We start from the raw sequence: 24,385 nt of genomic DNA, 5'->3' as shown, positions 1-24,385 counted from the left end.
GGATATGGAGAAAGAATAATAAGACTGCTTCTCAATGAGCGAGGAGAGGAGTTCAAGATCACTCCGGATGTGGTGCTAGCAGCMGCAGGCAATGATGGATATGGAGAAAGAATAATRAGACTGCTTCTCAATGAGCGAGGAGAGGAGTTTCAGATTACTGAAGATGTGGTACGGGTAGCAGCATCGAATGAGGGATGTGGTGAAGCAGTGATGAAACTACTTCTCACAGAACGAGGAGAAGAATTCCGGATCACTCAATCTGTAGTACAGGCAGCAGCAGGCAATGATAGATATGGAGAAAGAATAATGAGACTGCTTCTCAATGAGCGAGGAGAGGAGTTCAAGATTACCCCAGATGTACTGGAGGCAGCAGCAGGAAATGAACGACGTGGCAAAAAGGTGATCACGCTGCTTCTTGATGAACGAGAGGAAGAGATGCAGATTACATCAGACGTGATCAGAGCAGCAATTCGTAACCAGGAAAGTGGAGAGCAAATAATTAGGCTCTTTCTCGAGCGCCAAGACTGGCAAATCCAGTCGATTTCATGTAAGGTTCAGGTCATTGCTAGGTTACTCGACGAGAAAGCAATGAGACATTTTATTGGTGAACAAGAGGTGGATGTTTCAACAGACTTACTCGAGGCAGCGGCAGGAAATTCAAGAAGTGCAAGGGAGATAATGGATTTCCTTCTCAGTGAGATAGGAAATGAACACAAGATTACACCAGATGTGATTAAACTAGCAGCACGAAATCGAGGATGTGGTCCAAATGTGATGAGGATCCTCCTTGAGCAACGAGGAGACAATATCAAGATTACGCCAGATGTATTGATGGCAGCTGCAGGAAACCGAGGTAGTGGCCCCGAAGTGATGATGCTCCTGCTCAATAAACGAGGAGAGGAAATCAGAATTACGTCAGACGTTGTAAAGGCGGTAGCAGCTAACTTGGAAAGCGGCGAGAAGGTGATGCGGCTCCTTATGCTGCTACGTCGAGAGGAAATCGAGATCACACAAGACGTGCTGCGGGCGTGGAATGGAGATAATGGGGAGATATATAAAATTTTAGGTGGTTTACTCCGGGTTGAAAACAGAATGCTTATATAATCGTCTTCTATGCCATGCACCCTATGATGGGATATTCGTGTGTCCAGCGAAATATTTGTTTCTCGTTTCTGAATATCTCACAGCTGCTTCTTTTCATGCCGTTTATAGTTACTAATTTCAGAAGCTTGCTCATCTGCCAGTGGAGGTCCACAGGCCCACAGTCCCCCCTACCCTAGGCCTGTTAGAAAACTCTGTGCCCGAATCTACACACGGCTGTTTTTATCTGCGATCGTTGTACCCAAAGATTTTCTTCTCGGAATTACAGATACATGTTTCATGAGATATCTCAATTGTTTCGATCGACCATGGTATCGGGCGCGAACAATGGAGATTATACAAAGAAGAACCTGATGGACCTTCCAGCTGAAGTATTACAGCTAGAAAACGTATGAAGCCTCTCTTCACACAGTCAGACTCCATATTGATGATGGTTTAGCTGGAATCATTGCTGGGAAGAAGGGGGGGGGGNGGGGGGGTGGGTTATGGGCACTCTCATGCTTCACAAACGCTGCGAGCTCACGTAATTCGGCCACTCTTCCGAGACACTGATCAGGTTCCAGAAGGATGTCCCAGTATCTCTGAACAGCAGGAAGTAGCAGATCTACCTTTCATTGGCCAGAATCGAACATAATATGACCTGTCGCATCATACCTGACCATTGACAAAGCAAACGAGTGTAGTAGAAAAGTTTGAGTAAGATGTAGCCTCATCGAGCTCATTGAGAGCATCCGAGCGCATCTTCATATCTCACGAAATTTGTTACATGATCAAATTGCAACTTTGATTTGACAGAATTTGTTGTTTGCTCGTACGTTGTAACGTGAACTAACCCGCAATTCATTAGGCAGCGCACTAAGTCGTAGTCCAACCTTGGGTCTCCACGTGGAAGTGGCAAAAAGAGACAAGGAAAGAGAAATTGGCCCAACGCAAATAACCATTGATCAGGCAGAACCTCCGCAAAAGTGGAAGCAATGCCAAAGCGTAAGCGTAGAATGTACTTCAGCCTGTCTCATACTCATACAGAAATCATATTTTTGACATGAAGTCGATTTCAGCTACTGCGCCTGGTGGAGACGAGTGGCGGGAAGGTTCACAAATCCATATCCATGAGATTACATGATCCATCCACCCCTTGTGTCCTTATTCCACCCATTCCATGGGAAATCGAATGGCAGGTTATTCACAAAAATCGATCACTGTGAGGCCTGACTCAAACCGGATGCAATCTTGCCTAGGATCAAAACAACTTCACCATCATGGACTTCCGCACGCAAAGAGCTGTCAATGGATGGTAGACAGATGGTAAGAAGAGTATTGTCTTCACTTTTCAGTGTGACATGACAGCATTGACATAGTGCTTTCTGCTGTACATTGGCTGGTCCTGCACCTCTTTCCTTTAGCTTACTTCATAAATCAGGTGCACAGTTCCTCACTTTTTGCTTCTCTCAGCTGCTGTTCGAGGGTCTCGTACAAGTCTACCAGGAACCGCTGATATTCTTCGACCGAACAATGCGCATTCATGATGTGGGCTTCGTAAGGGTGGATCGATTGTAATCAATGCCTGTCTCCTGTCCGCTGATGTTGTCAGATGGACGGAAGCTACACGATATATATGTGGAAACTTTTAGTTGATTGACCATGAAACATGAACAGAATTGACAAACTAAGCGAGTTCGTCGCCATAGAGCTCTATTTCACATATAGAGCTTAAAGTTCCCAGCAACCACACATACTCTCCGAGCGTCTGAGACATTTCTCTTTAAGTCGTTTGCCTCAGTCGTTTGTTTATGCAAGTAGCCTATCGGTTTCATTCCCCCCGTCATCTTCGGTACGGTAAGGATAACGCGGCTGCAAGCCGCCGCTGTGTATAGTGTACTCAAATACGGTCATGAGCGAGATATACGGAATCCACCCACATTGCAATACTGCAAGCGCTACGCTGTGCCTCTGGATGGGTACAGACATCGTGATCCGCGATAGCCATTTTCCGGTGTTTGACGCACCAGTCGAAGTGTTCGTTCTGGAAACACTTGCCTGAAATTTGTTGTTTGCACTTAGGACTTGGTTTATCAGCCATCGCATCAGCTAGATTGGGTTTAAAGCTTACCATTTGATTTCATAAGTCACACGATCAATCTCTGTAATGATTTTCTGTAAAGAACTGGTCGTCATGATCCATGATTTGCATCTTATGTGATTTTTCTATCGAGTGTGGCATGATAAAGGAAACGCCAGATTGTGATCGGAGGATGTGTGAATAAAAGTCTGTTTGGGTCGCTGCAGGTGCAGCTGTTCTGATATACCTTATACAGTCATTCCGGGAATAACCAGCTGATGGGCTATTCCCATCGAGTGGGGCAGTCTTGCAAATGTTCAACAATGCAACGTGCCCTGATTGGGCATTGTGGGTCAGAACAAACAAAGAAAATAAGCTACTAAACTCAGAACGATCGAAAATATTATGCAAGCTGATATCAGTGCTCACATCCTAATTGCCGAAACCGGCAATATAGTGCGAACAAAGACTACACAGTAGGTTTACGCTGCCTGACTCCAAGAACGGACCCGCGGGGTCTGGGCTGTGACACCCATTTCCGTGGTTAGACTATGCCAGCTTGCACACTACCTAGACATTACGCTCCGGAGCGGCCCCTTCGAACCATGGATTTCAGGTCAAGTAGGTACATAGAAGTCAATTCGAAGTTGGTAAGAATAAATCTATCAAATAGAGCAATTTTTCAGCGGAGAGATTCGCTTCACGGGGTTTGGATGACACCTTGTTGCAATGCATGAGGACAGGAGACGTGAAGCATTGAGGTTGTTATACATATAGAGAAGTGCCACCAGATTTATTCAGAATGAATGAAGGGAGAGTTTAATAATTGTCGGCAAGCGGTCTGTAGCGACACCTCAAGCGACGAAAGGTCAAAAATTGGCAGAGGTGACGACTTATTCATGAATCCTACCTGAGAACTCTCGTAGTCAAGAATCAATACCCCCAGTTGCGCCCACCAAGTACCAAAAGAATATTCATGGTTTGACTCTGTGGAGTTGTCTCCTGTGGCTATCGTAATACATGTGGTACCGGTAATATCGCGCTGATATGGCATATAAGTACTCGGAATCGTAAACGTGCCATTGCCAAGGCGGAAGGTGAAGTCAGGCAGGGTTGTATTGCATGGATAGCGATATGTATTGTCTGCCGCAGACCAAGTAGCGTCGATTCCCGTAAAATACCAGTCTAAGAGCTTCTGCGGCCAAACGAATGACTGTTCTTGAGTCGAAATAGTTGCAGACCACGTCGAAATTGGAGGCGTCCCCATCTTACCGGCCGATATTGCAGTGATATTGACACTCCATGTGGGTTGATTATCATTCCGTGTCACCCACGCGATATCAGCGGCATTGCCTAAATTATTAGGGAGTCCTAAAGTCCACGTGCCATTGTTCCTTTCACGGAACAAGTCAATGGAACGTTTCCATTCTATGTTGATTATCAATCCACAGTCATCTAGGCTTTTAATCTGAAACTCACCTGTCACTTGATCGCTGATCGCAGACATAAAACCAGCTTGTCCAGAAGCCTGCAACGGGTTTACGTTGAAACCAATAACACCACTTGCTCCACCAAAAGGCAGACTCTGACCACTATTCATAAGATCATAATCGTGGAGCTGGCCAAAGCCAATATCGGGATAAAGTMCCCCGCCAACATTGAAAGTCTCAGTCCCAGGATTCGCCCAAGCCACAACGCCATCCCCGAACTGGTACTCTTGGATAGGGAGATCATAGTTGTCTTGTCGGACAATCAGCACGCACGACGTGGATGCGCTGCAGTTATACACTGGACTACCACCTATCGCTGGTCCCTCAAAGGTTGACTGGACTAGAACTCCGCTAAATGTAGTATCGAACTGCACATCCACGATTTGTCCCGGTGAGCCTATTTCAATCAAGCCGATCAGGCTGCTCATGTTATTGATGAACTTGCATCGAGGGGTTGAATTTATCATACCCATCGCTTCCAGTTGTGACGGGAACACTGGAACTGTAGTTCGTCGCTATCCCGATTCCTACTGGTGATACGCGGATCGACTGCCGTGCTAACACTCGATGGCCATGTCGATGGCTGTGGTGAGCCATATCAGCAGGAGCGAGTGAATGTATGGCAATATACAGAAATATACCCCATGTTTGAAGATAGAACATGCTGTATTTTCTAGTTATTCTTCTAACCGAGCGAGGGAAATAACTGAACGGACGACTGGGAACGGTCCTCTTATATACACGTGTATGGGGAACTGAAAACAGGACTAAAGTTGCTTCCCCCGGAGAATGCATTTCACAGATGACTCAAACGACATCTTAGCAAAGAAACACAAGCGGATTAATGTTTGAAGTAGAGAGTTCTAGACTAGTCTCCACCCGAAGTGGCAAAACCCGCAGCAGTGTGTCTACTCACGAAAGCTCTGAAGTCGTTTTAAGCTACTGGAGCCAGCTGGAAGACCCACAATCCATCTTACAATACGGGCACTTCTTAAATGACAACCTTCAAGAATGATCAAATTCTGGAGGTTTAAGTTATCAAATCTTTTACTGGACGAGAAATCACCGTCTATGTAATTGGAATTAGGCTGTTAATTATGGTGACACGCCTTGAACAAACATAGTACGCTTCTGCCACATTAGCGTAAATGTCAAAACAGGATTGGGTCCCTTTTAGCACGATGAGACGCCTCGTTAGAAGAACGCCAATAGAAACTTCGCCTTTGGTATGCCAGAACGAATCGAGGATGGACATTCGGTGGAAGACTCCAACGTGCACTCAACGCCGGATTTTGCCTAATTTAGCGGGTCGAGGTCTCACGAAAGTTGGTAGCTCCACGATTATAGTGACATTCTGTGCTCTACTTGCTAGTGCTATGCTGACGAATGTCAGCGAGAAGGTAGTAAAGATAGAGAAAAAAGTCATTATGATCACACTCTCGAATAAATCATGAGTAATTTAGCTGATAGTTTGATACATAGTTTCAGTAGTGGAGTTGTTCTTCATTTAGACAAGAGAAGCGCACTAGTGTTTCAAGAAAATTTATCAGTATACTATGATCCTATGAAATGAGTTCTAATATGTTTGCATCTCCACATAAGTGGCAAAAAGGAAACCTATTCTGTAAACGTTGTGTTCACAGTTTTGAGAACCTATGATCTGACCGGAATGGTTGCAATGATTGCTTGAGGACATTATATATGAGCGATGACTCTATAGATACGAAATTACTTCAAGGAGGATAATCACAAAATTCAACAGGAGAATTAGGGTAGACCTTTATCTACTTGGGACTCAGAATATGCCTTGCTACACTAGATTATAACTATTTTTTCACAATATACCCTACTTCCTCATAAAGGTTGTGCTATAAGTAGATTAATCCAAGCCCTTCATCCTCTTTAATTCTCTATAGCTATATTCATTCTTGATTTTCACGTTCGTCCGAATCCAGATGACTTCCTCAATAGATAGTCCATTTCAGGAGCAGGAATAGAGTGGACGTACATCGTTTAAGCGTTCTCAGCCGATAATGAGCCGTATGCTGCTGGTCTGACTCAAATGTAAACGCTGACACAAAGGGGCGGAGTGAATCACCATAACCCAAAGCAGAAATTGACTGGTCTCAAGTGCGCCTCGAAGTTTAGCCTGACACGTCCATGCCTGAATTGTCATGGTACAAATTAACTGCGAAACACTACTGGTGCTCTCCTGGCTTTCGTGCCACCAGCTGAAATCCTGATTCGCTATGGCTACCACCGGATTAGGATTTCGGCATCCTGGGATGCTGAAATCCCGGCTCGTACGGCTATAAAGAGGCGCCTGTCCGCCCATCTGCTTTCTCTTCCCTTTATTTCTCTCTCAACTTTGACAATTCCTCAGGGAAGCAAAATTTCTTCAATCATGGACCTCGCTACCGCCAGCCCGCGACAGTGGCTCTATGGGCTCGCCGAGAAACTCCTGAAGCTGGCTGACATGGTGACTGCGCCAGAAATGAAGGGCGTGGAGAGTGTGTCTGAGTTAGATCACCACCTGAGAGACTTGCTGACAGAGCAGTTCCGTGACTCTATCCATCGACTTTGTCAAGATGCACCAGCTGTTGCAGAAGTCATCGCTGCAACAATCCGGGAAAAAATCCCGGATCCGTCTCTTCGTTCATCTTTGAAACGGAAACCGAGACACGATCCATCCTATCGGCCGAGTTACCAAAAGAAGAGGCATCGCGTTGAGTCCGTGGTCCCTGAGACTGTGGTTCTGGAACATGAAACCGAGCATGCGCTGGATCCTGTGGTCCGTGTTGACACGACTGGAAGTAAATCTGAGTCTCGGCGCGAGAGCAGGTCAGACTTCACGCTACTTGCCGCGCATCAAGATGTCCTTGAACCTGAGAATATGTATAGCAGCACAACGCCGATACTCTCGAACCGGGAGCAGACTGTGCCGCCACCTACGCCCCAAAAAGATATCACTAAGGATATGTCTTTCAACGACACACTCTCTGAGATCGTCAACAATGTCAGCCTGCTTAAGAAACACCCAGACGACCTGCCGCGCACCGTCCATCAGAAAATCCTGCAAAGTCTTCACACTGATCAGGGCCCGTTCAGCGAACCCGAAGCCAGTCATTGGTCAGATGGAAAAGCGTGGTTGGAGGTGTTGGAGAAAGGATCGGCCACAAGTCGTCGATGTATCGTCTTCAATATGCTAGAACATATGGGCGCCTCAAAATGGTACGACGGTCAGATTGAGGTAGCAAAGCGAACGGTCCTCACCAAGCAGAAAAAGCCTGTGGATGAGAAAGGGGCAGCAATGCATGTGCTCGGCCGTATCACCAATGAACCTAGCAAAAGAAAAGCCATTAGTAACCAATTCTCTCGAGGGAAGAGGGTGCGCCTGTTGGTCAAGGAACTCGGGCTGGGAATCATCTTGAGCTCCAGTATCTGGTCAGTATCAGGGAGACCATATTATGTTTATATGCTTACCTTGCATTTAGGAAATACACCAAGAGAAAAGAGCCTGAATTTAATCAGCTGCTTCTAAACTTTAAAGCAGACTCTCGATGGATGGCTCTGTTTCAGACTCTTACTCCGCAGTTGGAACTGCTGGTACGTAGTGGCTCGACTGACCCGGAAGCCTTGTACGATTCTTTGGGACAACACCATCTGGTCTCCAATGAAGAGCTTCAGGAATTGATGGTAAAATATGCTTTGGAACACGTGAGAACCCCACCATCTTAACTCCCAGATAGAGCTGACAGTGGCCAGGAATCGCTTTCGGACGGCGCACTGAATGCCGCATATACTCAACTAATCAGTCGGGTCAGTAAGGAGGTATTTAAGAAGCAGACGTTAAGTGACCACGATACATTCATTATCGATCATAGCCTCAAACTACCAGCCGATATCTTTTATGCCTTACGACCCGGGCAATGGCTCGACTGCTGGGTCATCAAGGTAGCTATGCATATAGCAGACCGGCCAGCGTGGGTGCATTTTCGCGAGAGCATTCCGGTGAACGACATCGGAAGGCACGAGCGAATGAGATCAATAAAAAAGCCCTTTAGCGCTTGGGCAAAGGAAATGGTTGAGCTTCGTAGAAAAGCAGAAGGCACTGTCCCCCTAACTTTCTACACTCCCGTCCACCACATAAATTCTCATTTCACGTTACTTGAGATCGATGATGGTGAAAAAGTGATCCGCCATTATGACTCAATGGCAGAGCCGACCGTTATCAACGGCACGGAAAAGACGAAAGTTGCCACTCTGGTTGAGGTATGTTCAGCATTGAAGACGACAGAAGCATTTCTAACAACGTAGTAGGATGAGTTTAATCATTTAGGATACCGCTATATTGAAATGGTAGGCTTATTACTTCGGTTTGGTTGATTGACTGGCAGCTGACTTAGATAGCCTACACCGCAACAGAGCGACAACTGGAGTTGTGGAGCTCGAGTGATATGGGCTTTCAGAAAACGATGCAATGGTTTTGATATCGGGTCGTGGGATACCGTGCTGGATTCCGGACGCATACAGTTAGATATCGTCAACAGTCTTACCGCTTGTATTGATTCGAACGCTATGCAAAAATACAGCCGAAGCCGCGGTTGTCGAGCCACGAATGATGCATCAATGCCAGATTTCCTTGGCGAGGAAAGGTCCAAGCAGGGCTGCGTGGATATGATATGTGTCGATTGAATATACTTTTCGATTCTAGTCCAGAGGGATTCACGTGACTCAAGCCAGCTCGAACCTAGTAGTCTGCACACGTGATCACAGTCGAGTGTCAGACCTAAAATACCGCTTTACCAAAAAGGAGATCCCCTTAATGGGGCGATATTGTAACGGATTGTATGGCTGGTTGTGACGGTCTGTATCACGTGATTTCATGTTCAACATCGAGGCCGGCCAACCAGGGGTACCAAGCTGCGGTCAGGCGCCAAGGAAGCCATTGGCGCCAACGTTCGACGATCACCCTCCACTCAAATAGCAGCTCCGTTTCGTCCTCCAAACAATCTGCTTTCTCAAATGTTTCAGTCATGACTATTCCACATAACCACTCGTTTCCTACTATCTTGTGACTATGAAAAGGAAATTTGACTCTAAGGATGATAGCAGCAATGAGAAAAATTCCGTCAAGCGTCAGTGTCAGCGTAGTTTGTCGGATACGGACCTGAACGAACAACAGAAGCAAATTCAACCACAACCGCCACCATCGCCGCTATCACAAGGTCCCGAAAATCGACTTACTAGTGAGTGCTTTCTCCCATTTTATGACAAGTGGCTGACTCATAAATTAATTGATCTAGGCTGCGAACATACGACGAATGTACCCACGAAATTGTCTTCCGAGCTTGACAACAGAATATTGGATTGGATCGATAAAGTAGATGAGCTACAAGTGGTTGAGTTAGAAGATATGAGCCAGTCTCCGTCCAAGCGGTCGCGATCCGATTCAACCGATACTTATCGTGGCAGGCGCCGATCAATCTCGGAAGCAAGCACGTCGGCCTATAAGGATGTCAGCTATGTTCCAATACTCGAGCAGAAGGGCTGTTTTATGCGTCCGTCGAGAGCTGGTCCCATCGACGAAGATGCCAGGCTATGCGAACAACTCTTCAGCCAGCCGATTGATGTCCCCTCTGGCACTCTTTTCGAGGACAAATATGCCCAAGACTTTCGCAATGCCCTGCAGGGTCGGTCGGAAGCGCTAGTCACGCTACACTTACATTCCCTCCTTATGCCTTCCGCCGAGATTCGATACTTTCGAGAACGGGAAGGATCGGAAAATGTCATTGACGGTTATAACGATCTGTGGTTAAAGACAGAGCCCATTCATGGACCAAAGCCGCAGCCGGATCATGCTTGGGGTTTGAAGTGGTCGACCTTCTCGGAACTACAGCGACAGAAGCTTGGAGTCAAGCCAGATGCAAAGTCGATGTATGCCGTGCGAGATGACATGTATTTTCCTTACTTTGCGGCGGAAGTCAAATGCGGCAACCAAGCGCTGGATTTTGCAGATCGCCAGAACATGCACAGCATGTGCATTGCCCTTCGCGCTATTGTTACACTGGCGCGAGCTGCCGGGTGTCTGGAAGAAGTAAACCAAAGGATTCTTGGATTCTCAATTTCACACGACTCAGAGGACGTGCGAATCTACGCATACTATCCTGAGATTACCGGAGACAAGATTGAATACTACCGGCGGCCGTTATCACGATTCAATATTTGGTCAGAGAAAGATAGATGGGCGTGTTTTCGTTTCGTGGTGAATGTCAACCGTCGATTTCTTCCCATTCATATCAAGCGATTGAATGATCTTTTGGACAAAATCCCCGATGTCCAAGATACTGAATATGAGAACGATGACGAACAGAGAATTGGCTCTCAAGTCTCCGGATCTCGAGAACGACGTGTTAATAGTCGCGCTCCATCGGTGCGGAGTCGAGGGCATGCAGAGCTGCGTAGCACGATCCAAGGTTTACGCGAGGAACACAAGTTGGTCCTCGCTCAACTCGAAGAACAGAGAAGAGAGTTTCTCATTCAAATAGAACAGCTGAAAGCACGAGAATAGAAAATGTTAGATCGATTATTAAGTGAGAAGCCGAAATGAAATTACCATAGGCCTATTGCTAGGGACTCGAAATGACAAATTGACATTGTGTAACTAATCCTTGAATGTATCGCCACTGCTGCTTACAAATAACACTAACACTGATCTTCCGCAACGTGGAGTCGTCGAGATCTACCAACGTACTCTTGCCACATTGGTAAGAATATATGGCTGCCGCGTCATTTGAAAGCACATTCTCGAATCGATGAACTCCTCCACAGACTTCTTGAATTTCCAAGTCTCCAAGACAGAGCATAGCCGCAGTTGTAATCATTCGCGCATGATAAGGGAATCTGAAAATAAGAAATCAATTTTCGCACGGATTAACTATATACCGGTTGGATGCTTGCACTACTACGTATAGTTCCATCTGATTTATAGAGTGGAAAGGTATGATGTTGAGAAGCTTGAGCGCATGATTGACACAAATCCTGTATCTTAAGATGCTATTCAAGATACTGGCTTGCTTAGAAAGTAAAAGTATTTTTCAACAGCTAGGCAATTAAAGGATTAATTTGCAGGAACCTCCCACCCTTCCTCGTAGTTGATTAAGTTTGCAGTTATACATAGTGATAGGTTTATTCACGTACTCTAGTCGCACGCCCCTAGTTGCGAGAGCAATTGATCAGCCTCATCTCTCACAGCATCCATACTCGTGTATTCGCCGTGCCAACACTTCTTGATTATTTTACCCCATTGAAAATCATCAACGTCTGGAAATGAACCCGCTTCAGGCCAACAGAGGTCAGGATTCTCGGGGCTGAAGAAATAGTAATTATAGACATGCCATGATGCAATAGAATAAAGAAGCCAACCAACATGAAGTATCTCAATCCGAACATTCAAGTCATTTTCATTTGCAGAAGTGATGTCGATATCAGGTGGTAATAAAATAGATTGTCCGAAATCTGCAAGTTTAGGTTGCTCATCCAGTATCAAAATATTGCGCAGAGCAATCTCATCCACAAATACATTGTGAGAGTGGACATGTGCGAAAGTGTTAATAAGGCTCAACATCCAGCTAGTTTTCAGACAATCCTCGGGCTCTGGGTAGGTCTCTAGGTACGACTCAAGATCTCCTTGTGCAAGGGCTAGCTCAATCCCATATTGTGATGTTTGAAAAAATGGAATAATCCCCTCAAATCTGCCCAGGCGTTCAAAGACTTGAATCTCATTCGCCAGGGTCTGCTGGTTTATTTTGTTTATATATTCGACATCACCCTCTTGGAGCTCCCCAGGTTCATATTGTTTGGCTTTCTTGACAGCACGGTCCTCCCCCATTTTGAGAATTATCCCCGTCATACCGCTCCCAATTACTGGAAGACCAAGGTAAGGATCATGGAGAGACGAAGAAGGTTGAGAACCGTGAGATTGTCCAAGCACATCTGCCGGGTCTATGTTGTCCATTTGGGATTGAGCACCTTGACTCCGTCCGTCCGTTCGAGAAGCGTGAGCATTAAGACATAATTCGGATTCCGTTTTATTTTTCTGAAGGGAGCGTGTGTTAACGAGCTGTAATCTTGCGATATTTCAAACCGAAGCAAGAGCAACAGAAAACAGAATCAAGCTTACCTTTAACTGGTGCGACTCATTGGTTGCGAAAGGCCAAGTTATATCGTTTAGCCAGATACGGATTATGGAGAATACCATGATCGTTACTGAAGAGAGGAAGAATGTGCAGTGGAATATGCAAGGACAAACGGCGGAACAACTTCGATTGCTTTAGTTAACTAACCCAATTTAGCTATTACTAAGCTCATCTGTGGGGCTATCCACTAGCTTCACCCCATACGGGATAGCGGTAAAGTAATCCTGTCATTAAACCTTCATGACATGGTGATTACAGCGCATGAAGTCACTCGTGCGCTCTCATTGGATATCGACTTGTCTTCGTTACAAGGATTTGCCAAAAATCCCATTGACTGCAAAGTAAGTTAGCGCGCACAGCGATTTTGTTACGAGCTACGCTATATAAGAAAGAAGTTAGGAGGAACGATGGGAGAAAGCGTTCAGGAAATGAGATGATTGGATTGGTGAAGTCACGTGATCAACGATATACTGGAAATTACGAAGTATATCTTAGGGAAGATTATGATTGGATACCGGATTATATACTTGATGGATCTTGGACATCAGAGTACTAGTACCTATAAAGTATATACAAAGTACACGGAACGCGGAGGACTAAACATATTGACATGAGTCACTTGAATACAACAGTGAGAGTCAGCAAGGCATTCTAAATCATACAGACACCAGGCTGCACGAGTAATCTCTTCCATGCTAGTGACATTAACAACCTTCCGAAACATCGATCGACAATTGTCACACGTATCTCGACACACCATTACGTAGTGCTGTTAGAATGAAGATGGATCCAGGCCCATGACACCTGCACTATTATTTGTGGCAGTCTATGCCAGAGGTTGATTCTTTGATAAACACATAATACAATACATTATGTGTCCCATTTTGATTTTCACTCCACCTCAAAGTTAGGAGAATACCTAGTAGCAAAGAAGTAATGAAATATCAACTATTCAAGTACAGAAGATACATTGCAAATGAGTGACCTTTCTCCAATCCTTGATTTGAACCACAAGTTCACACACAAGTTCACTTCTAGAGGTAAACGAAGTCGCACGGCCCCTTCCCAACAATTGCTTGTTAAGAATCTGAATAGCAGGCACCGAACTTGCACCAGTACCCCACCATGCCCAGTATCCATATAACTCTCAAGTGTTATTAGTTCTATCGACAATCGGGACAGAGATGGAGACGGTTCGTGCTTGATGCCTTGGAGGAAGGCTTAGGAGGGTCAGGACAGGATGAAGGGGGTGACCGCTGTAGCGCTGCAGGACATAGATGGACCTTTGGCTCGGGAGGGACATCTTTAGTATGCTTGCACCTGGAGAAGTACACGGGAGCAGGGTTTTCAATATAACACATATTGAAAACTAGTTGATATGACTTCTGATTCCTAGAAATTTGAATTGGCTAAGCATATGATGATTTAAGGGCAACGTACCTACGCAGGTATGAAATATAGATATTTAGATAATGCCCGCAAATTTTGTTTCTTGGTAATTTGCGAATGATTTGGAAAGGATGATTGTTGTCTACTCTAAGATATCTTAGAACCTTTATAGTCTCCGAGATCATCATAGTATTGATTTATTCTGCACTCTAGGCAGACATTCCAAGTATAGCTCCTCGTTTGACAGTCCGATTTAAAACGCCACCTGCCTATTCCCTGTAAAGATTGTGTCGTATGGGGTGGTAATGTCTATATGTGATTCGTCTATGGTATGCATCCTGCACCCGACATGAAGCCATAGAAGTCGGCCTTCGAGATTGTGCTAAGTCCTGTAGACATACTTGTATGCGGCTAGGCCATCTACTTGATTGGTGGGCTACAGATACGAGGTGTGGCTGGCAGTTTGTGCCGATAAAGTGATTGGCTAAGACCGTCCATTAATTACTGTTTTTGGTGCATGAGACGCGTACAGAAAGGGGCCAACAAAACCGCTAACTCCATTGTTTCCATATCTCACCTTTGGGCCAAGATTTACCTGTACCCCGGCTTGAGACCGGTTTCTTGACTGTAACGGTCCATCAAGAGGGAATTAGGCCTACGATTTCATGCTGATAGTTGTGTCTGGGGGAAAAGGATCCGCTTTTAAGCGCCGACACTAGTAACAAGCGGCAAGCACTGTCTCTCGTAGGCAGCAGCGCACAGACTTTCCCGGCTCAGCGCCGAACTTACAGGTTCTTCAATTAGCTGGGAGTCTTAGCGTTGTTCATTTGTTACTTGCTACAGGATGTGCCTTGATGTTGAATCTTTTTGCTTTATAAAATACCATTTTGTATGCGTTTTTGAGGTGGCCGGCTCGTTTACATGGCCGGTTCGCTTACCGATTACGTTACTTGATCTTCATGAAACTAGTTCCTACACTTCGCTAGCGATGATAGGTAATAGACATTGGTGCCATCAGGCACTTGACTTTGTGATTCATTCCGCGAGCTAACCAATCTTATACAACCCATCCACCTTCAGAACCTTCAGAACTTGGAGGAGTTTGGCCGAGGCATGTTGGACAACGGCCCGGAAGATTATCATCCTGGGTATCGACGACTCTATCGAGATCACGAAGTTTGCCGCTTGGTGGTGTACAGTAGGCTTTGTCGGGGCGACTGAACGACGCTTGGCAGCGTTGGATACCAATAACGTATTGATGGCCACAACCATGTAATGTATGTAAGGTTTGATGAGGTTAAGAACAAGCGAATTGTGAAGGAAATTCAAGTTACTTTTATATCTTCCTCTTTCAACACAAGGCCCAAGTGCTTGCAACAGTATCAGAATGTCCGTGCTGCAGATTATAAAATTTTACCAAGCGGTATAAACCATCTGTCCTTTTTAAATAGTTACATTTACTGTTCTGCGTCTAACCTCAATCGTGCAAGTAAATAGAGGTTCTACTGAAGGACAAATGGCAAGACATTGGAAATAGGTAGCGATGTCGGGCAGCCTTGGATGCCCGCCCAAACGATTGCGACCTTACCTAAATGTCAGCTGTCACCGCCTACTTAATTTCTAAACTTAGCCCAGTCAGCCCCGCGCTCGACCCCTCATGCAAAGATAAAAAGGAATATTACCTTGTTTGTCGCAAGTCTGAGCACAACATCGCATACAGCAGTACGTATAACTTCACAAGGTCAAGCTCTTTACTAATTAAGAACACGTTCATATTCTAGCCCGGTAAAACCGGTATGGAGAAACTAGCGGGATTCCTCACCTCCGAAGAAGCGGAATGGCAGCAGTCGCAAGATCTAGACAATTTTATGTGCAACAACAGTGATATCGCAACAAGGCTTGATAGCATACGCAACAATCTTCCACTACCCCTTCAGAACTCGAGAGATTTACGTGCATGGAAAACGACTGGGACGTATAGAATCAAATCAGAAGGGGGCTTTATATTACCAGTGAAGATAATTAGCGGCGAGCCTAAGATAATCGATGGTGCAACAACAAAGGCACTTACCGTCAACTCAGAGCCCACCTCATTTAAAAAAGGCGACATTATTTCCGGCAACCTTTATTACATTGCTGGATCGTCATAATCATGGAAGACTGATATGAGAAGGAAGAGCTGAGCTTGTACTCAGCATTGGAAATAGGTCAAACTCAGGGAGTTGTGGTAAAACATCAAAGTTTGGAAGGCTAGAAGAATCCAACAGAGAAGAGGATTGTGGAAAAAGATCAAATTCAGGAATTTGTGGGAATAGTTCGAATTCCGGAGGTTGGAAATCATCCAGCGCTGGAGTCGAGTCTCTTGGTAGATCTCCTTGAGTAATGTTATCGTGAAGAGACGTTCCAGATTCCACTTGCTTTCTTGTTTCCTGTAGATTGCTCAGCTGCTGCCAGTCTAAATTCGAAACACCCGGCTGAAAGACGTGATCAGTTGCTGAGGAATACTGATGTTGTCTACTGGATAGTTGCTCCTCACTCATAGTAGGGATTGGATCGGAAGCTACCTGCTGGTTGCGGAAAGTGGAAGGAAGCAAGTCAGCCTGTCCAGCCGACAACCCATTATTGACTGGCCGAATTCGCGAGTTGCAACCCGCTGCTAAGCTTGAAATCCAATAACGAGAAGCTTCGCTAGACATCGAATTAACGGAAGACCTTTCCGATGACATTATATTGCTCCCATCATCAACTTCTGATGTGGTCTCGGCGGCTTCAGTACTCGAAGTTGTACTACCGGCAACGTTCGCCGAAGGATTGTATGACCTTTGCGCTTCTGCGGCCGAGTCATAAGCAATTCTTCTGTAAGCAGGTAGAGACCGCTCATTGGCCGATAGGTTTGGTCGACCGTCTCGGATATTCCACAGGGCCAAAGCTACCTCTTCGGCTGATGGTTCAGATTGGCGAGCTCCAATATTGTCGTTATTTGTATTTGCTACTCTTTTTGACCTAGGCGTGTTCTGACTATTTTCATTAGACCTCTTCCGTGTCTGAGAGGACTGGTTTTTGACGCGACGTTTTTCAACTCGAGTGGTACGTGTCGATTGTTGTGTACCCACATTTGCAGACGAAATAAGAATTAAACGGCAGTCATTGAGCCTATCAATCGTACTCTGGACGATTGCATCCACCACATTATGAGCATCAATCCCGTTGAAAGTCTGCGCAGCGGCACGAGGAATGGATCCAGCGAGGACGCCGATAACAGCAAACGCTGATTGTTGCGTTGGGTTGTAATATTTCTCGTAGCTATGATGAAGCTTTAGTAGCCTTTCGCCTTCATACAATAGATACACCTACTTTGTGCGACCGATATCTGGGAGATAGATCAGACTACCATATCCACCAAGCTTGAGCGATAGATCTCGGTACTTCCCTCCGGCTTCCAGCCAACGGCGCATGTTTTTATTCAGATAGGAGAGCTTTCCGGTTGAAACAAGCCCATTGGATTGAAAACATTTTGTGATCTCAGTATCATCAGTGGTACCTTGACAGACAACATCTTTCACAACGGTAATAGCCAGCAACGAAAGTCTCCAATGTACTGAGCTGAGAATAAGTTCGGTATCATCACTTTCAATCCCGTCAATTAACCCATCTAATGGTAGAGTATTATGAGGGTCGACGGTAGTCCTGGCTTGACGCGCACAAAAATCTTCGTGTGTTTCTTTCCAACTCCAAATTACCTCCCTGTGACGCTCATTGATGCTAATGTCTTTTGCCGTTTTCTGCAATTGTGAGAATAGTCTGTTCTCACCAGATTTCTTCCATTCGGCTGGTACCACTTTCAGCAACTTTTGGAAATCAGATGCCAGAACCTTCGAGCTTCATTAGCGATGTTCAGCCTGACACAATTCAAGTCCTTACCTTATCGTTACTGATAATTCTGTCTGCTCCCTCCCCGAGATCTTCAATTTTGCTTGCGAGCGCCCGCAGACTTTGGATAATATTTTCCGCCATGTTTTGTCAGTTGAAAGAATTTTGACCGCCAGCGCTATTGTGAAATCGTCTCTTCTGAACGMTTTACCAGAATAGGCCGAAAATCGCACATGTGCGATTTTCGGCCTATTCTGGTAAAGCGCTCAATCCTAGGAAGCTGCATGTAGGGTGTGATTGCTAGGCGCTTAGTTGCATAAGGGCAGTGCATCTGACAAGGTTCTGGCTGGCGCTAGTTGAGGACAGTGCTGGAGCACGCCCCTACATATTATACAGGACTCGTGGGGTATTAATTACCGTGGACTTTTGCATAGGACTAATTATGATCTTACAGGTTGTGATCAGGACCAACACTCGACATTCTATGCACAATTTCAACTATCGGCTATACTGCATGTTTGGTGCATTATGAACGAAATTTATCACCTGTTCGATTTGTAGGAATACCAGTGCCGTATACTCAGAAGACGTGATAGGACTAGATAAGGACAATGATGGAGCAGATCATAGCTTCCACCTGAAGGTGGATGATGTATGCATGATCCATCTATATTGTATATAGACGTCAGCCTTGTCCTACTGTCACCGCAACTTGACAGACACAATCAAGCTTCTTAACGATCTCGAGCTCAACCCTTTTCCAGTCAATAAATTTTCAATCACTACGGACGCTGCATGCCCCTTGAGCGATCACTGATCTTGCTTCACCCTGCATATCCCGAACATGGATGTCGAACCTCCGGTCTCGTTAGATCACTGGAAAGCGTTAGAGGCCTGGCCGCCTGGGGACAGTCTAGACAATGGGGTGGAACACTCAGAGGATTTATTCTGCCACAATATTACAGAAAAACTGCCGCCTGAAGATCTGGATTTGGAGAGACAGTGCACGGGACCTGGCGACACGACGCCGACTTGGTGGAGACGGATATGGGAAAGAATTCTTTCCCTGATTTTCAAAACCGAAGCGTCAGCGGCTCTGTCTAGAGCTGATAGCAACTTGTCGTCAACGCCCAATACGAGAGTCCACTCCAATCAACCAACCATCCAGCCCCTGCAGTCAGATTCGGTGGAGCCATGGGCAATCTATACCGCAGGTCTTACGCGAGCCAAACCTGATTCAGAGAGTATACGCACTTTCAAAGAGACGACCAGAGTCCGCTCACCCCAGCCTCCGCCTCTGCCTCCGCCAACACCAGATACTCTCGATCCTTGTCAAGACGATCTGTTGAGTGACTGCGATTTGAAAGACCTATTTTCATCGATTCAAAGTGCAAGCCCCGTTTCTCCACCGGTGTCATCCTCCACTAAGTCATTTGCAAGAGAGCGAGACTCAATAGCAATTCCACCATCTTTGTACCACCCGCACCCTGATTTCTGTGGTTTGAATGTATTTAGATAATATATAAACTCGATTCCCCTCTATTCTTTCGAGCATCTATCCTCTGACAGAAACTCGGGGTTAATTGCATTCCACGAAGACTGGGTCCCACTGGGTGAACAGTACGTTTCTCAGCTTTTCCAGTCTTGCTTCGATCGCAAAGACTCGTTTGTACCTTCGTCTATTGATCATAAACGCTCGCTTCTCCATTACAAATTCATACGAAAGTCCCAATGTCTACACCAGTGGTACATGTCAGTTTTTCCCTCTCTCTTCTGCGGGTGCGGCACTAAAACATGCACAGCTTCTCAGGCTTTCGCCCTTCACCGAAGGTGAATGTATTACGGATGTGGATCTGCGCCGAAGAAACCCCGAAAAGTGGGTTTCTGAAAATGCCGCACGTGTCACAACCTGGCTACAAAAATATGGATTCGACTGTCACCCAGTAGTGCCAGTAGGATGTGGCTGGKATTGCCTTTTTGATCTCAACGGAGAGACAATAATGAGGCTTATGGAAGCAGGAACTTGCGAGCCCTTCAGTATAGAATTACCCTTTCTCGATTATATGAAAGTTCAACCAGAATTGGAATTCAAGGTTGTCCAGTTGATGGAGTTACGTCTGTGCTTATCACTTTCCGAGCAGCGTGCCAAAGAAATTGATCCAAAGGTACTCCGCTTTCGAGACTATTTGCAAGCCGAGACGAAGATGGAAATGGCGAAGATGGAAATGATGAAAGAAGTACAATTAACGAAATAGGGGGGTGGGTCAACCGGTTGTGCGTTGAGCACTAGCATGCCAGTGTTTTGTGTATCTAACTCGATGGGCTACTCCACAATCTTAGATGGTCCATATGATAACTACAATTTCCTAGTCGCACATCCAGTTTACCACTTTGATAATCAGACATCTGGATTGATATCACATATATCTATAAATACTACTCAAAAAGCTGTCGTTTGCACCCATCAACGCAACAGATCCCCTCGCATCTTGTCTGACGCGCCGACGTAACTACAGATAAAGATGGAGACGGATTCTCAGATACAAGTAGGTACTCTACAAGGACTTCAAGGGCTACTAGTAACTCGAATATAAAAAATGGCAATCCTTTTTCGTCGGGTGATCCTGGACATTTTTGAGAAAATGCTAAAAATTGTGAACGAACTCAAATTGGGGAGACGCTTGATTTTGGAATTTCTTTCCTTGCCACCTGACGATAATAACGTGATGGAGGGCGGGGAATATCATGTGCTCTTGGGAGTTCATAGAATTTGGCTTGATAAAAAAGAACGTCATTGGGGAATCAGAAGAATGGAATCCTAAATTATTCTAGGAGGCAGACTCTACCTTTATTTTTCTATCTTTGTTTCGTTGCTAAATATGCCTCGAGTATACTCGAATCAAGCTGTCATATTATCTCTCGCTTAAACCAGGAGAGACTAAATTAGATGGAACCAGACTATTACTTGACGCTCTGGGATAAACGTCCGAATCGTGGACATGGCGTATCCCTGACCGATATATAAAAGAAATGAGTACACCACGCATACATGGTACATAATGCAGTCCAAATTCGAATTGATCTGTCGAAACTTCAACACGCGCGACCATGGCAGGTATCCAAGTCAAGACTGTTATTGAATTAGAAATCTCTCAGGGGGAGCTTAGCCGCCCAGTCAAGTCTGTAAAATGCGAGACACGTAGGTGACGCTCACTTGTCCAATCAATCTCTGCTGATGATTATCACAGGAAACACCGAATACTACCGGAAGAGAACGATCCTCTCACGTATCCGTACATTCATCGACGCCTTGACTCAAAGACGACCCGTCGATACACACGCCGCTAAATTTGATGTCGAGAAAGCGACGCCGCCCCTGAATCAAGCGACCCAATGCAAACCTAGGCCCGCCCGGATTATTCTGCCAGTTCTTTGCTGGTGCAGCCAGCTTGTTTCCGCATGATACGGTTCACTATGTACTACTATTCCTAGCTTACTATACTGTGAATGATTGAGATAGCCGAACTGTCTACTATTTAGCCGCTTATATCGCCTGAGCTGTACATGTCTTCTTCACCTGAATATGTGTATTAGTTCGACTTAACTCGTCCTGAAAAACTGTTCGTGAGACATATCAACAGATTTGACGCCATGACAACCCCTGAAAGAGTGATGCGTATAGAATATATCAGTCAGGATACAGATGATAACACACGAGACGATTCCATAGTCGATCATGAGAGCGAGACAACAGAGAACAAACAGCTTCGGTGAGTTTTGACATTTTGCGACACGGAAATTGCGGAAGTTTGATTGACCGACCATGTAACACAAAGGGAAGAGATCAAGTTCTGGAAACAGCAATTTGCGACTCTAGCGCAGGTATCTTACAATCATGCCGAGACGAATCGCAATCTAATTCAAGGAATACGCCTCCGTGAAAGTCAAAGTGACATACCACAACTCCAGCTGGACAAGACTGACGTCAAAAACCGGGGATCGATATGGTCACTTGCCGACGATATGAAACTCCGTATCCACAAAAAACTATGCAATGATTGGAACGAAGTGAGCAATCACCTCAACCACACTCCCCAAGAATGTGAGCAACGATACGAGATACTGGCCGCGACGCCATCGTCCAAGGAGGACCAAGCAGCACGTGCTTTAGCACATACGTACGAAAGGTAAGTTTGCCTCCGGCTGATCATCCTTTCAACTCATACTGACTTTAACTCAGGTTCAAAAAATCGTTCTGGCAACTGATCGGTGCTGAAGTGGGTCTTTCTCTAGATGTGGCTGAAGCGACATTTTGGATGTTAGGAAGGCAGGGGCTCATCGAACTAACTCAATAGATAAAATAGCGGTAAACAAGACGTATCTTGGACTGGAATTAATTCAGTGCTATGTTTTGAAATAGAATCTAACAGGCTGTTTCTCCACCATTCCTTGTCTGCGCGGCATGTATATCGCTTCGCTTATACTACTGTAGGAAAAATCTGAATGACCAAGAAGAGCCTTACCGGTACCGCCGACGGGTCCTGAGTTGCTTGGGAAGGTTACCAGCTAGTTGAATGCTATTTTTCGAATGACATATGTGGTTCAACAATTAGTTTCCTAGACGTGACTATCTGACTTGCGATGAACTAGTTTGACTGAAATGTATGGATGACAGTCAAAAATATTACCTAGAGCCGAAGTATAAAGGCTTGTCTTCCCCTCGATGCTGCTGGCGGCTTAGATGTCATCTGACAAAACCACGTGACTAGTCTTACATAATCTTACCCTCAATCAGTCGTCCCACGTTCCCCGCTTCAACATGACTAGCAATTCCATCGACCCCCAATTGTTGAACATTCCCATGAATAAAATTACAGGTCACACCAGGCTTCATCGGGAAGAGCCGCCCGATGATCTTATCAGAAATGTTGAAGGATGGTTCACTAGCGCACCAAAAAAGCAGGAGGCCAACCTGCAATGGGCTCGGGCTAGCTATGGTACTACCGAGGACAAATTACTTCAGGAATTCCTCAATCACGGCAATATCGTAAGCTCTTTTCTCCATGAGACTAGACCCATGGCTGACCTCCGTAGGTGGCAACGAACGTCGATGCCCTTCTGGGCTCTGAAAGCTGTGCGGGTCTTCCGGTAATGGTTCATTATCTGCCGAATGTTTCCCATGACGGTTTGTCCAGCCGGGTTACACCCTATTGGATCGCTCCTCAGGTATATGACAATGCATACCTCCTGATTCGACCATTGCGCAAGACGATCCATCTGCCGATCTATAACACGTACCCAAATAAGTTGATAACAGAGGTCTCCAATGCAGATATACGATGGGAAGGGACATCGCCGAGCCAGATCTCACTTTACCCGTTTCGGACCAAGATTTCTCTTCCCTGGCGGGAAGAGACTATTTTTGTTTGCCAGATGTACTCTACAAGCGGTGAAAGCCCCGCAGCAGATAGAGATCGAGATGTAATTCCTTTTATGACTAGTGGATTGGGATTGATTGGAGAGGAATAGGACTCCCCTAGTTGTTTTTCTCAATGCATGGACCGAGTGGATATGATCCTGGTACGCCTCAGCTGAGCGCGGATGACAAATTGAAGGCTCTCTTGACACTGCTGTTGAGACCTGTGGCAGTCCTTCGCTAGTTTAAGCACTTCAGTATATCGTGACCGAAGAGGACCGCTGACGGTCTGGATTTCTCTGACGGTCTGGATTTCTCTGTAGCTTATTCGACTAAAATGTGTTACCACAGGGGCAGCCACAATCTGGATCCCTGGCTCTCCGAGCCAATGGCCAAAACTTTGCATCTTACACCCCCTCGCAATGCAACGCTCCATAGTGGGCCCGTCCAGACGATGTACTTTGCAATACGTTGGAATCAGACCCTTGAAGGACTCCTCTGGGTTCAGAACTCTTTCAAGATGATTGATTGCAGACTCACCACAGGCATTTGTGTGGTAAAGTATGTACAAAACATGCAGGACACGATCCATCAAACTAGGCTTCCTGCGCATAGAACAGAACCATAATCGTGGATCGCGATTGTCGCGGGACTTTTCGATGTGATCAAGCATACAAGCTACAATGTCGCGGGATTGGAGCTCTCTCATGTGGATCATTTCTTCTTTGATGCTGTCTAGCAAGGCTGTGGCTGTAATCATGGAGGGAGGAGTCGGAGTCTCGTCTCGTAGAGGGCCAATAGAGGGATTGGAAAGGGTCTCGTCTCGTAGAGGGCCAATAGAGGGATTGGAAAGGGTCTCGTC

The 24,385-nt window shown here is 45.6% G+C and overlaps 7 protein-coding genes across 7 annotated transcripts in view; 4 read left to right on the top strand and 3 right to left on the bottom strand.

The window, feature by feature from the left end:
- Nucleotides 1-1,104, top strand: part of BHQ10_007525 (uncharacterized protein) — a gene marked incomplete at both ends in the record, with an annotated part of 1,924 nt that extends 820 nt beyond the window's left edge. Inside the window, one exon of the mRNA XM_040880230.1 lies at nt 1-1,104. This exon is cut by the window's left edge and continues 37 nt beyond it. Within this exon, the coding sequence (XP_040736028.1) occupies nt 1-1,104 (1,104 nt within the window).
- Nucleotides 1,105-3,953: 2,849 nt separating this feature from the next.
- Nucleotides 3,954-5,123, bottom strand: BHQ10_007524 (uncharacterized protein; the record flags this gene model as incomplete). Its single annotated transcript, XM_040880229.1, has 2 exons — nt 3,954-4,588; nt 4,640-5,123. The coding sequence occupies 2 exons, from the start codon at nt 5,121-5,123 to the stop codon at nt 3,954-3,956; spliced, it is 1,119 nt and encodes a 372-aa protein (XP_040736027.1).
- A 1,931-nt stretch (nt 5,124-7,054) lies between these two features.
- Nucleotides 7,055-9,345, top strand: BHQ10_007523 (uncharacterized protein; the record flags this gene model as incomplete). Its single annotated transcript, XM_040880228.1, has 5 exons — nt 7,055-8,094; nt 8,145-8,367; nt 8,416-8,922; nt 8,971-9,009; nt 9,061-9,345. 5 exons carry the CDS (start codon nt 7,055-7,057, stop codon nt 9,343-9,345), a joined length of 2,094 nt encoding a protein of 697 aa, XP_040736026.1.
- Nucleotides 9,346-9,730: 385 nt separating this feature from the next.
- Nucleotides 9,731-11,221, top strand: BHQ10_007522 (uncharacterized protein; the record flags this gene model as incomplete). The annotated part of the gene is made up of 2 exons (XM_040880227.1): nt 9,731-9,899; nt 9,957-11,221. 2 exons carry the CDS (start codon nt 9,731-9,733, stop codon nt 11,219-11,221), a joined length of 1,434 nt encoding a protein of 477 aa, XP_040736025.1.
- A 630-nt stretch (nt 11,222-11,851) lies between these two features.
- BHQ10_007521 (uncharacterized protein) lies at nt 11,852-12,541 on the bottom strand (the record flags this gene model as incomplete). Its single annotated transcript, XM_040880226.1, has 1 exon — nt 11,852-12,541. One exon carries the CDS (start codon nt 12,539-12,541, stop codon nt 11,852-11,854), a length of 690 nt encoding a protein of 229 aa, XP_040736024.1.
- A 3,846-nt stretch (nt 12,542-16,387) lies between these two features.
- BHQ10_007520 (uncharacterized protein) lies at nt 16,388-18,251 on the bottom strand (the record flags this gene model as incomplete). The annotated part of the gene is made up of 3 exons (XM_040880225.1): nt 16,388-17,540; nt 17,592-18,109; nt 18,159-18,251. The coding sequence occupies 3 exons, from the start codon at nt 18,249-18,251 to the stop codon at nt 16,388-16,390; spliced, it is 1,764 nt and encodes a 587-aa protein (XP_040736023.1).
- Nucleotides 18,252-21,758: 3,507 nt separating this feature from the next.
- Nucleotides 21,759-23,636, top strand: BHQ10_007519 (uncharacterized protein; the record flags this gene model as incomplete). Its single annotated transcript, XM_040880223.1, has 5 exons — nt 21,759-21,877; nt 21,944-22,294; nt 22,348-22,384; nt 22,903-23,154; nt 23,202-23,636. The coding sequence occupies 5 exons, from the start codon at nt 21,759-21,761 to the stop codon at nt 23,634-23,636; spliced, it is 1,194 nt and encodes a 397-aa protein (XP_040736022.1).
- Nucleotides 23,637-24,385: the final 749 nt, after the last annotated feature.

This window comes from Talaromyces amestolkiae (assembly GCF_001896365.1).
Source record: "Talaromyces amestolkiae strain CIB chromosome Unknown scaffold15.1, whole genome shotgun sequence".
Classification (NCBI taxonomy): Eukaryota; Fungi; Ascomycota; class Eurotiomycetes; order Eurotiales; family Trichocomaceae; genus Talaromyces; species Talaromyces amestolkiae.
Note: the sequence above shows the minus strand (reverse complement) of the source record. Positions and strands in the feature narration are given on the sequence as shown.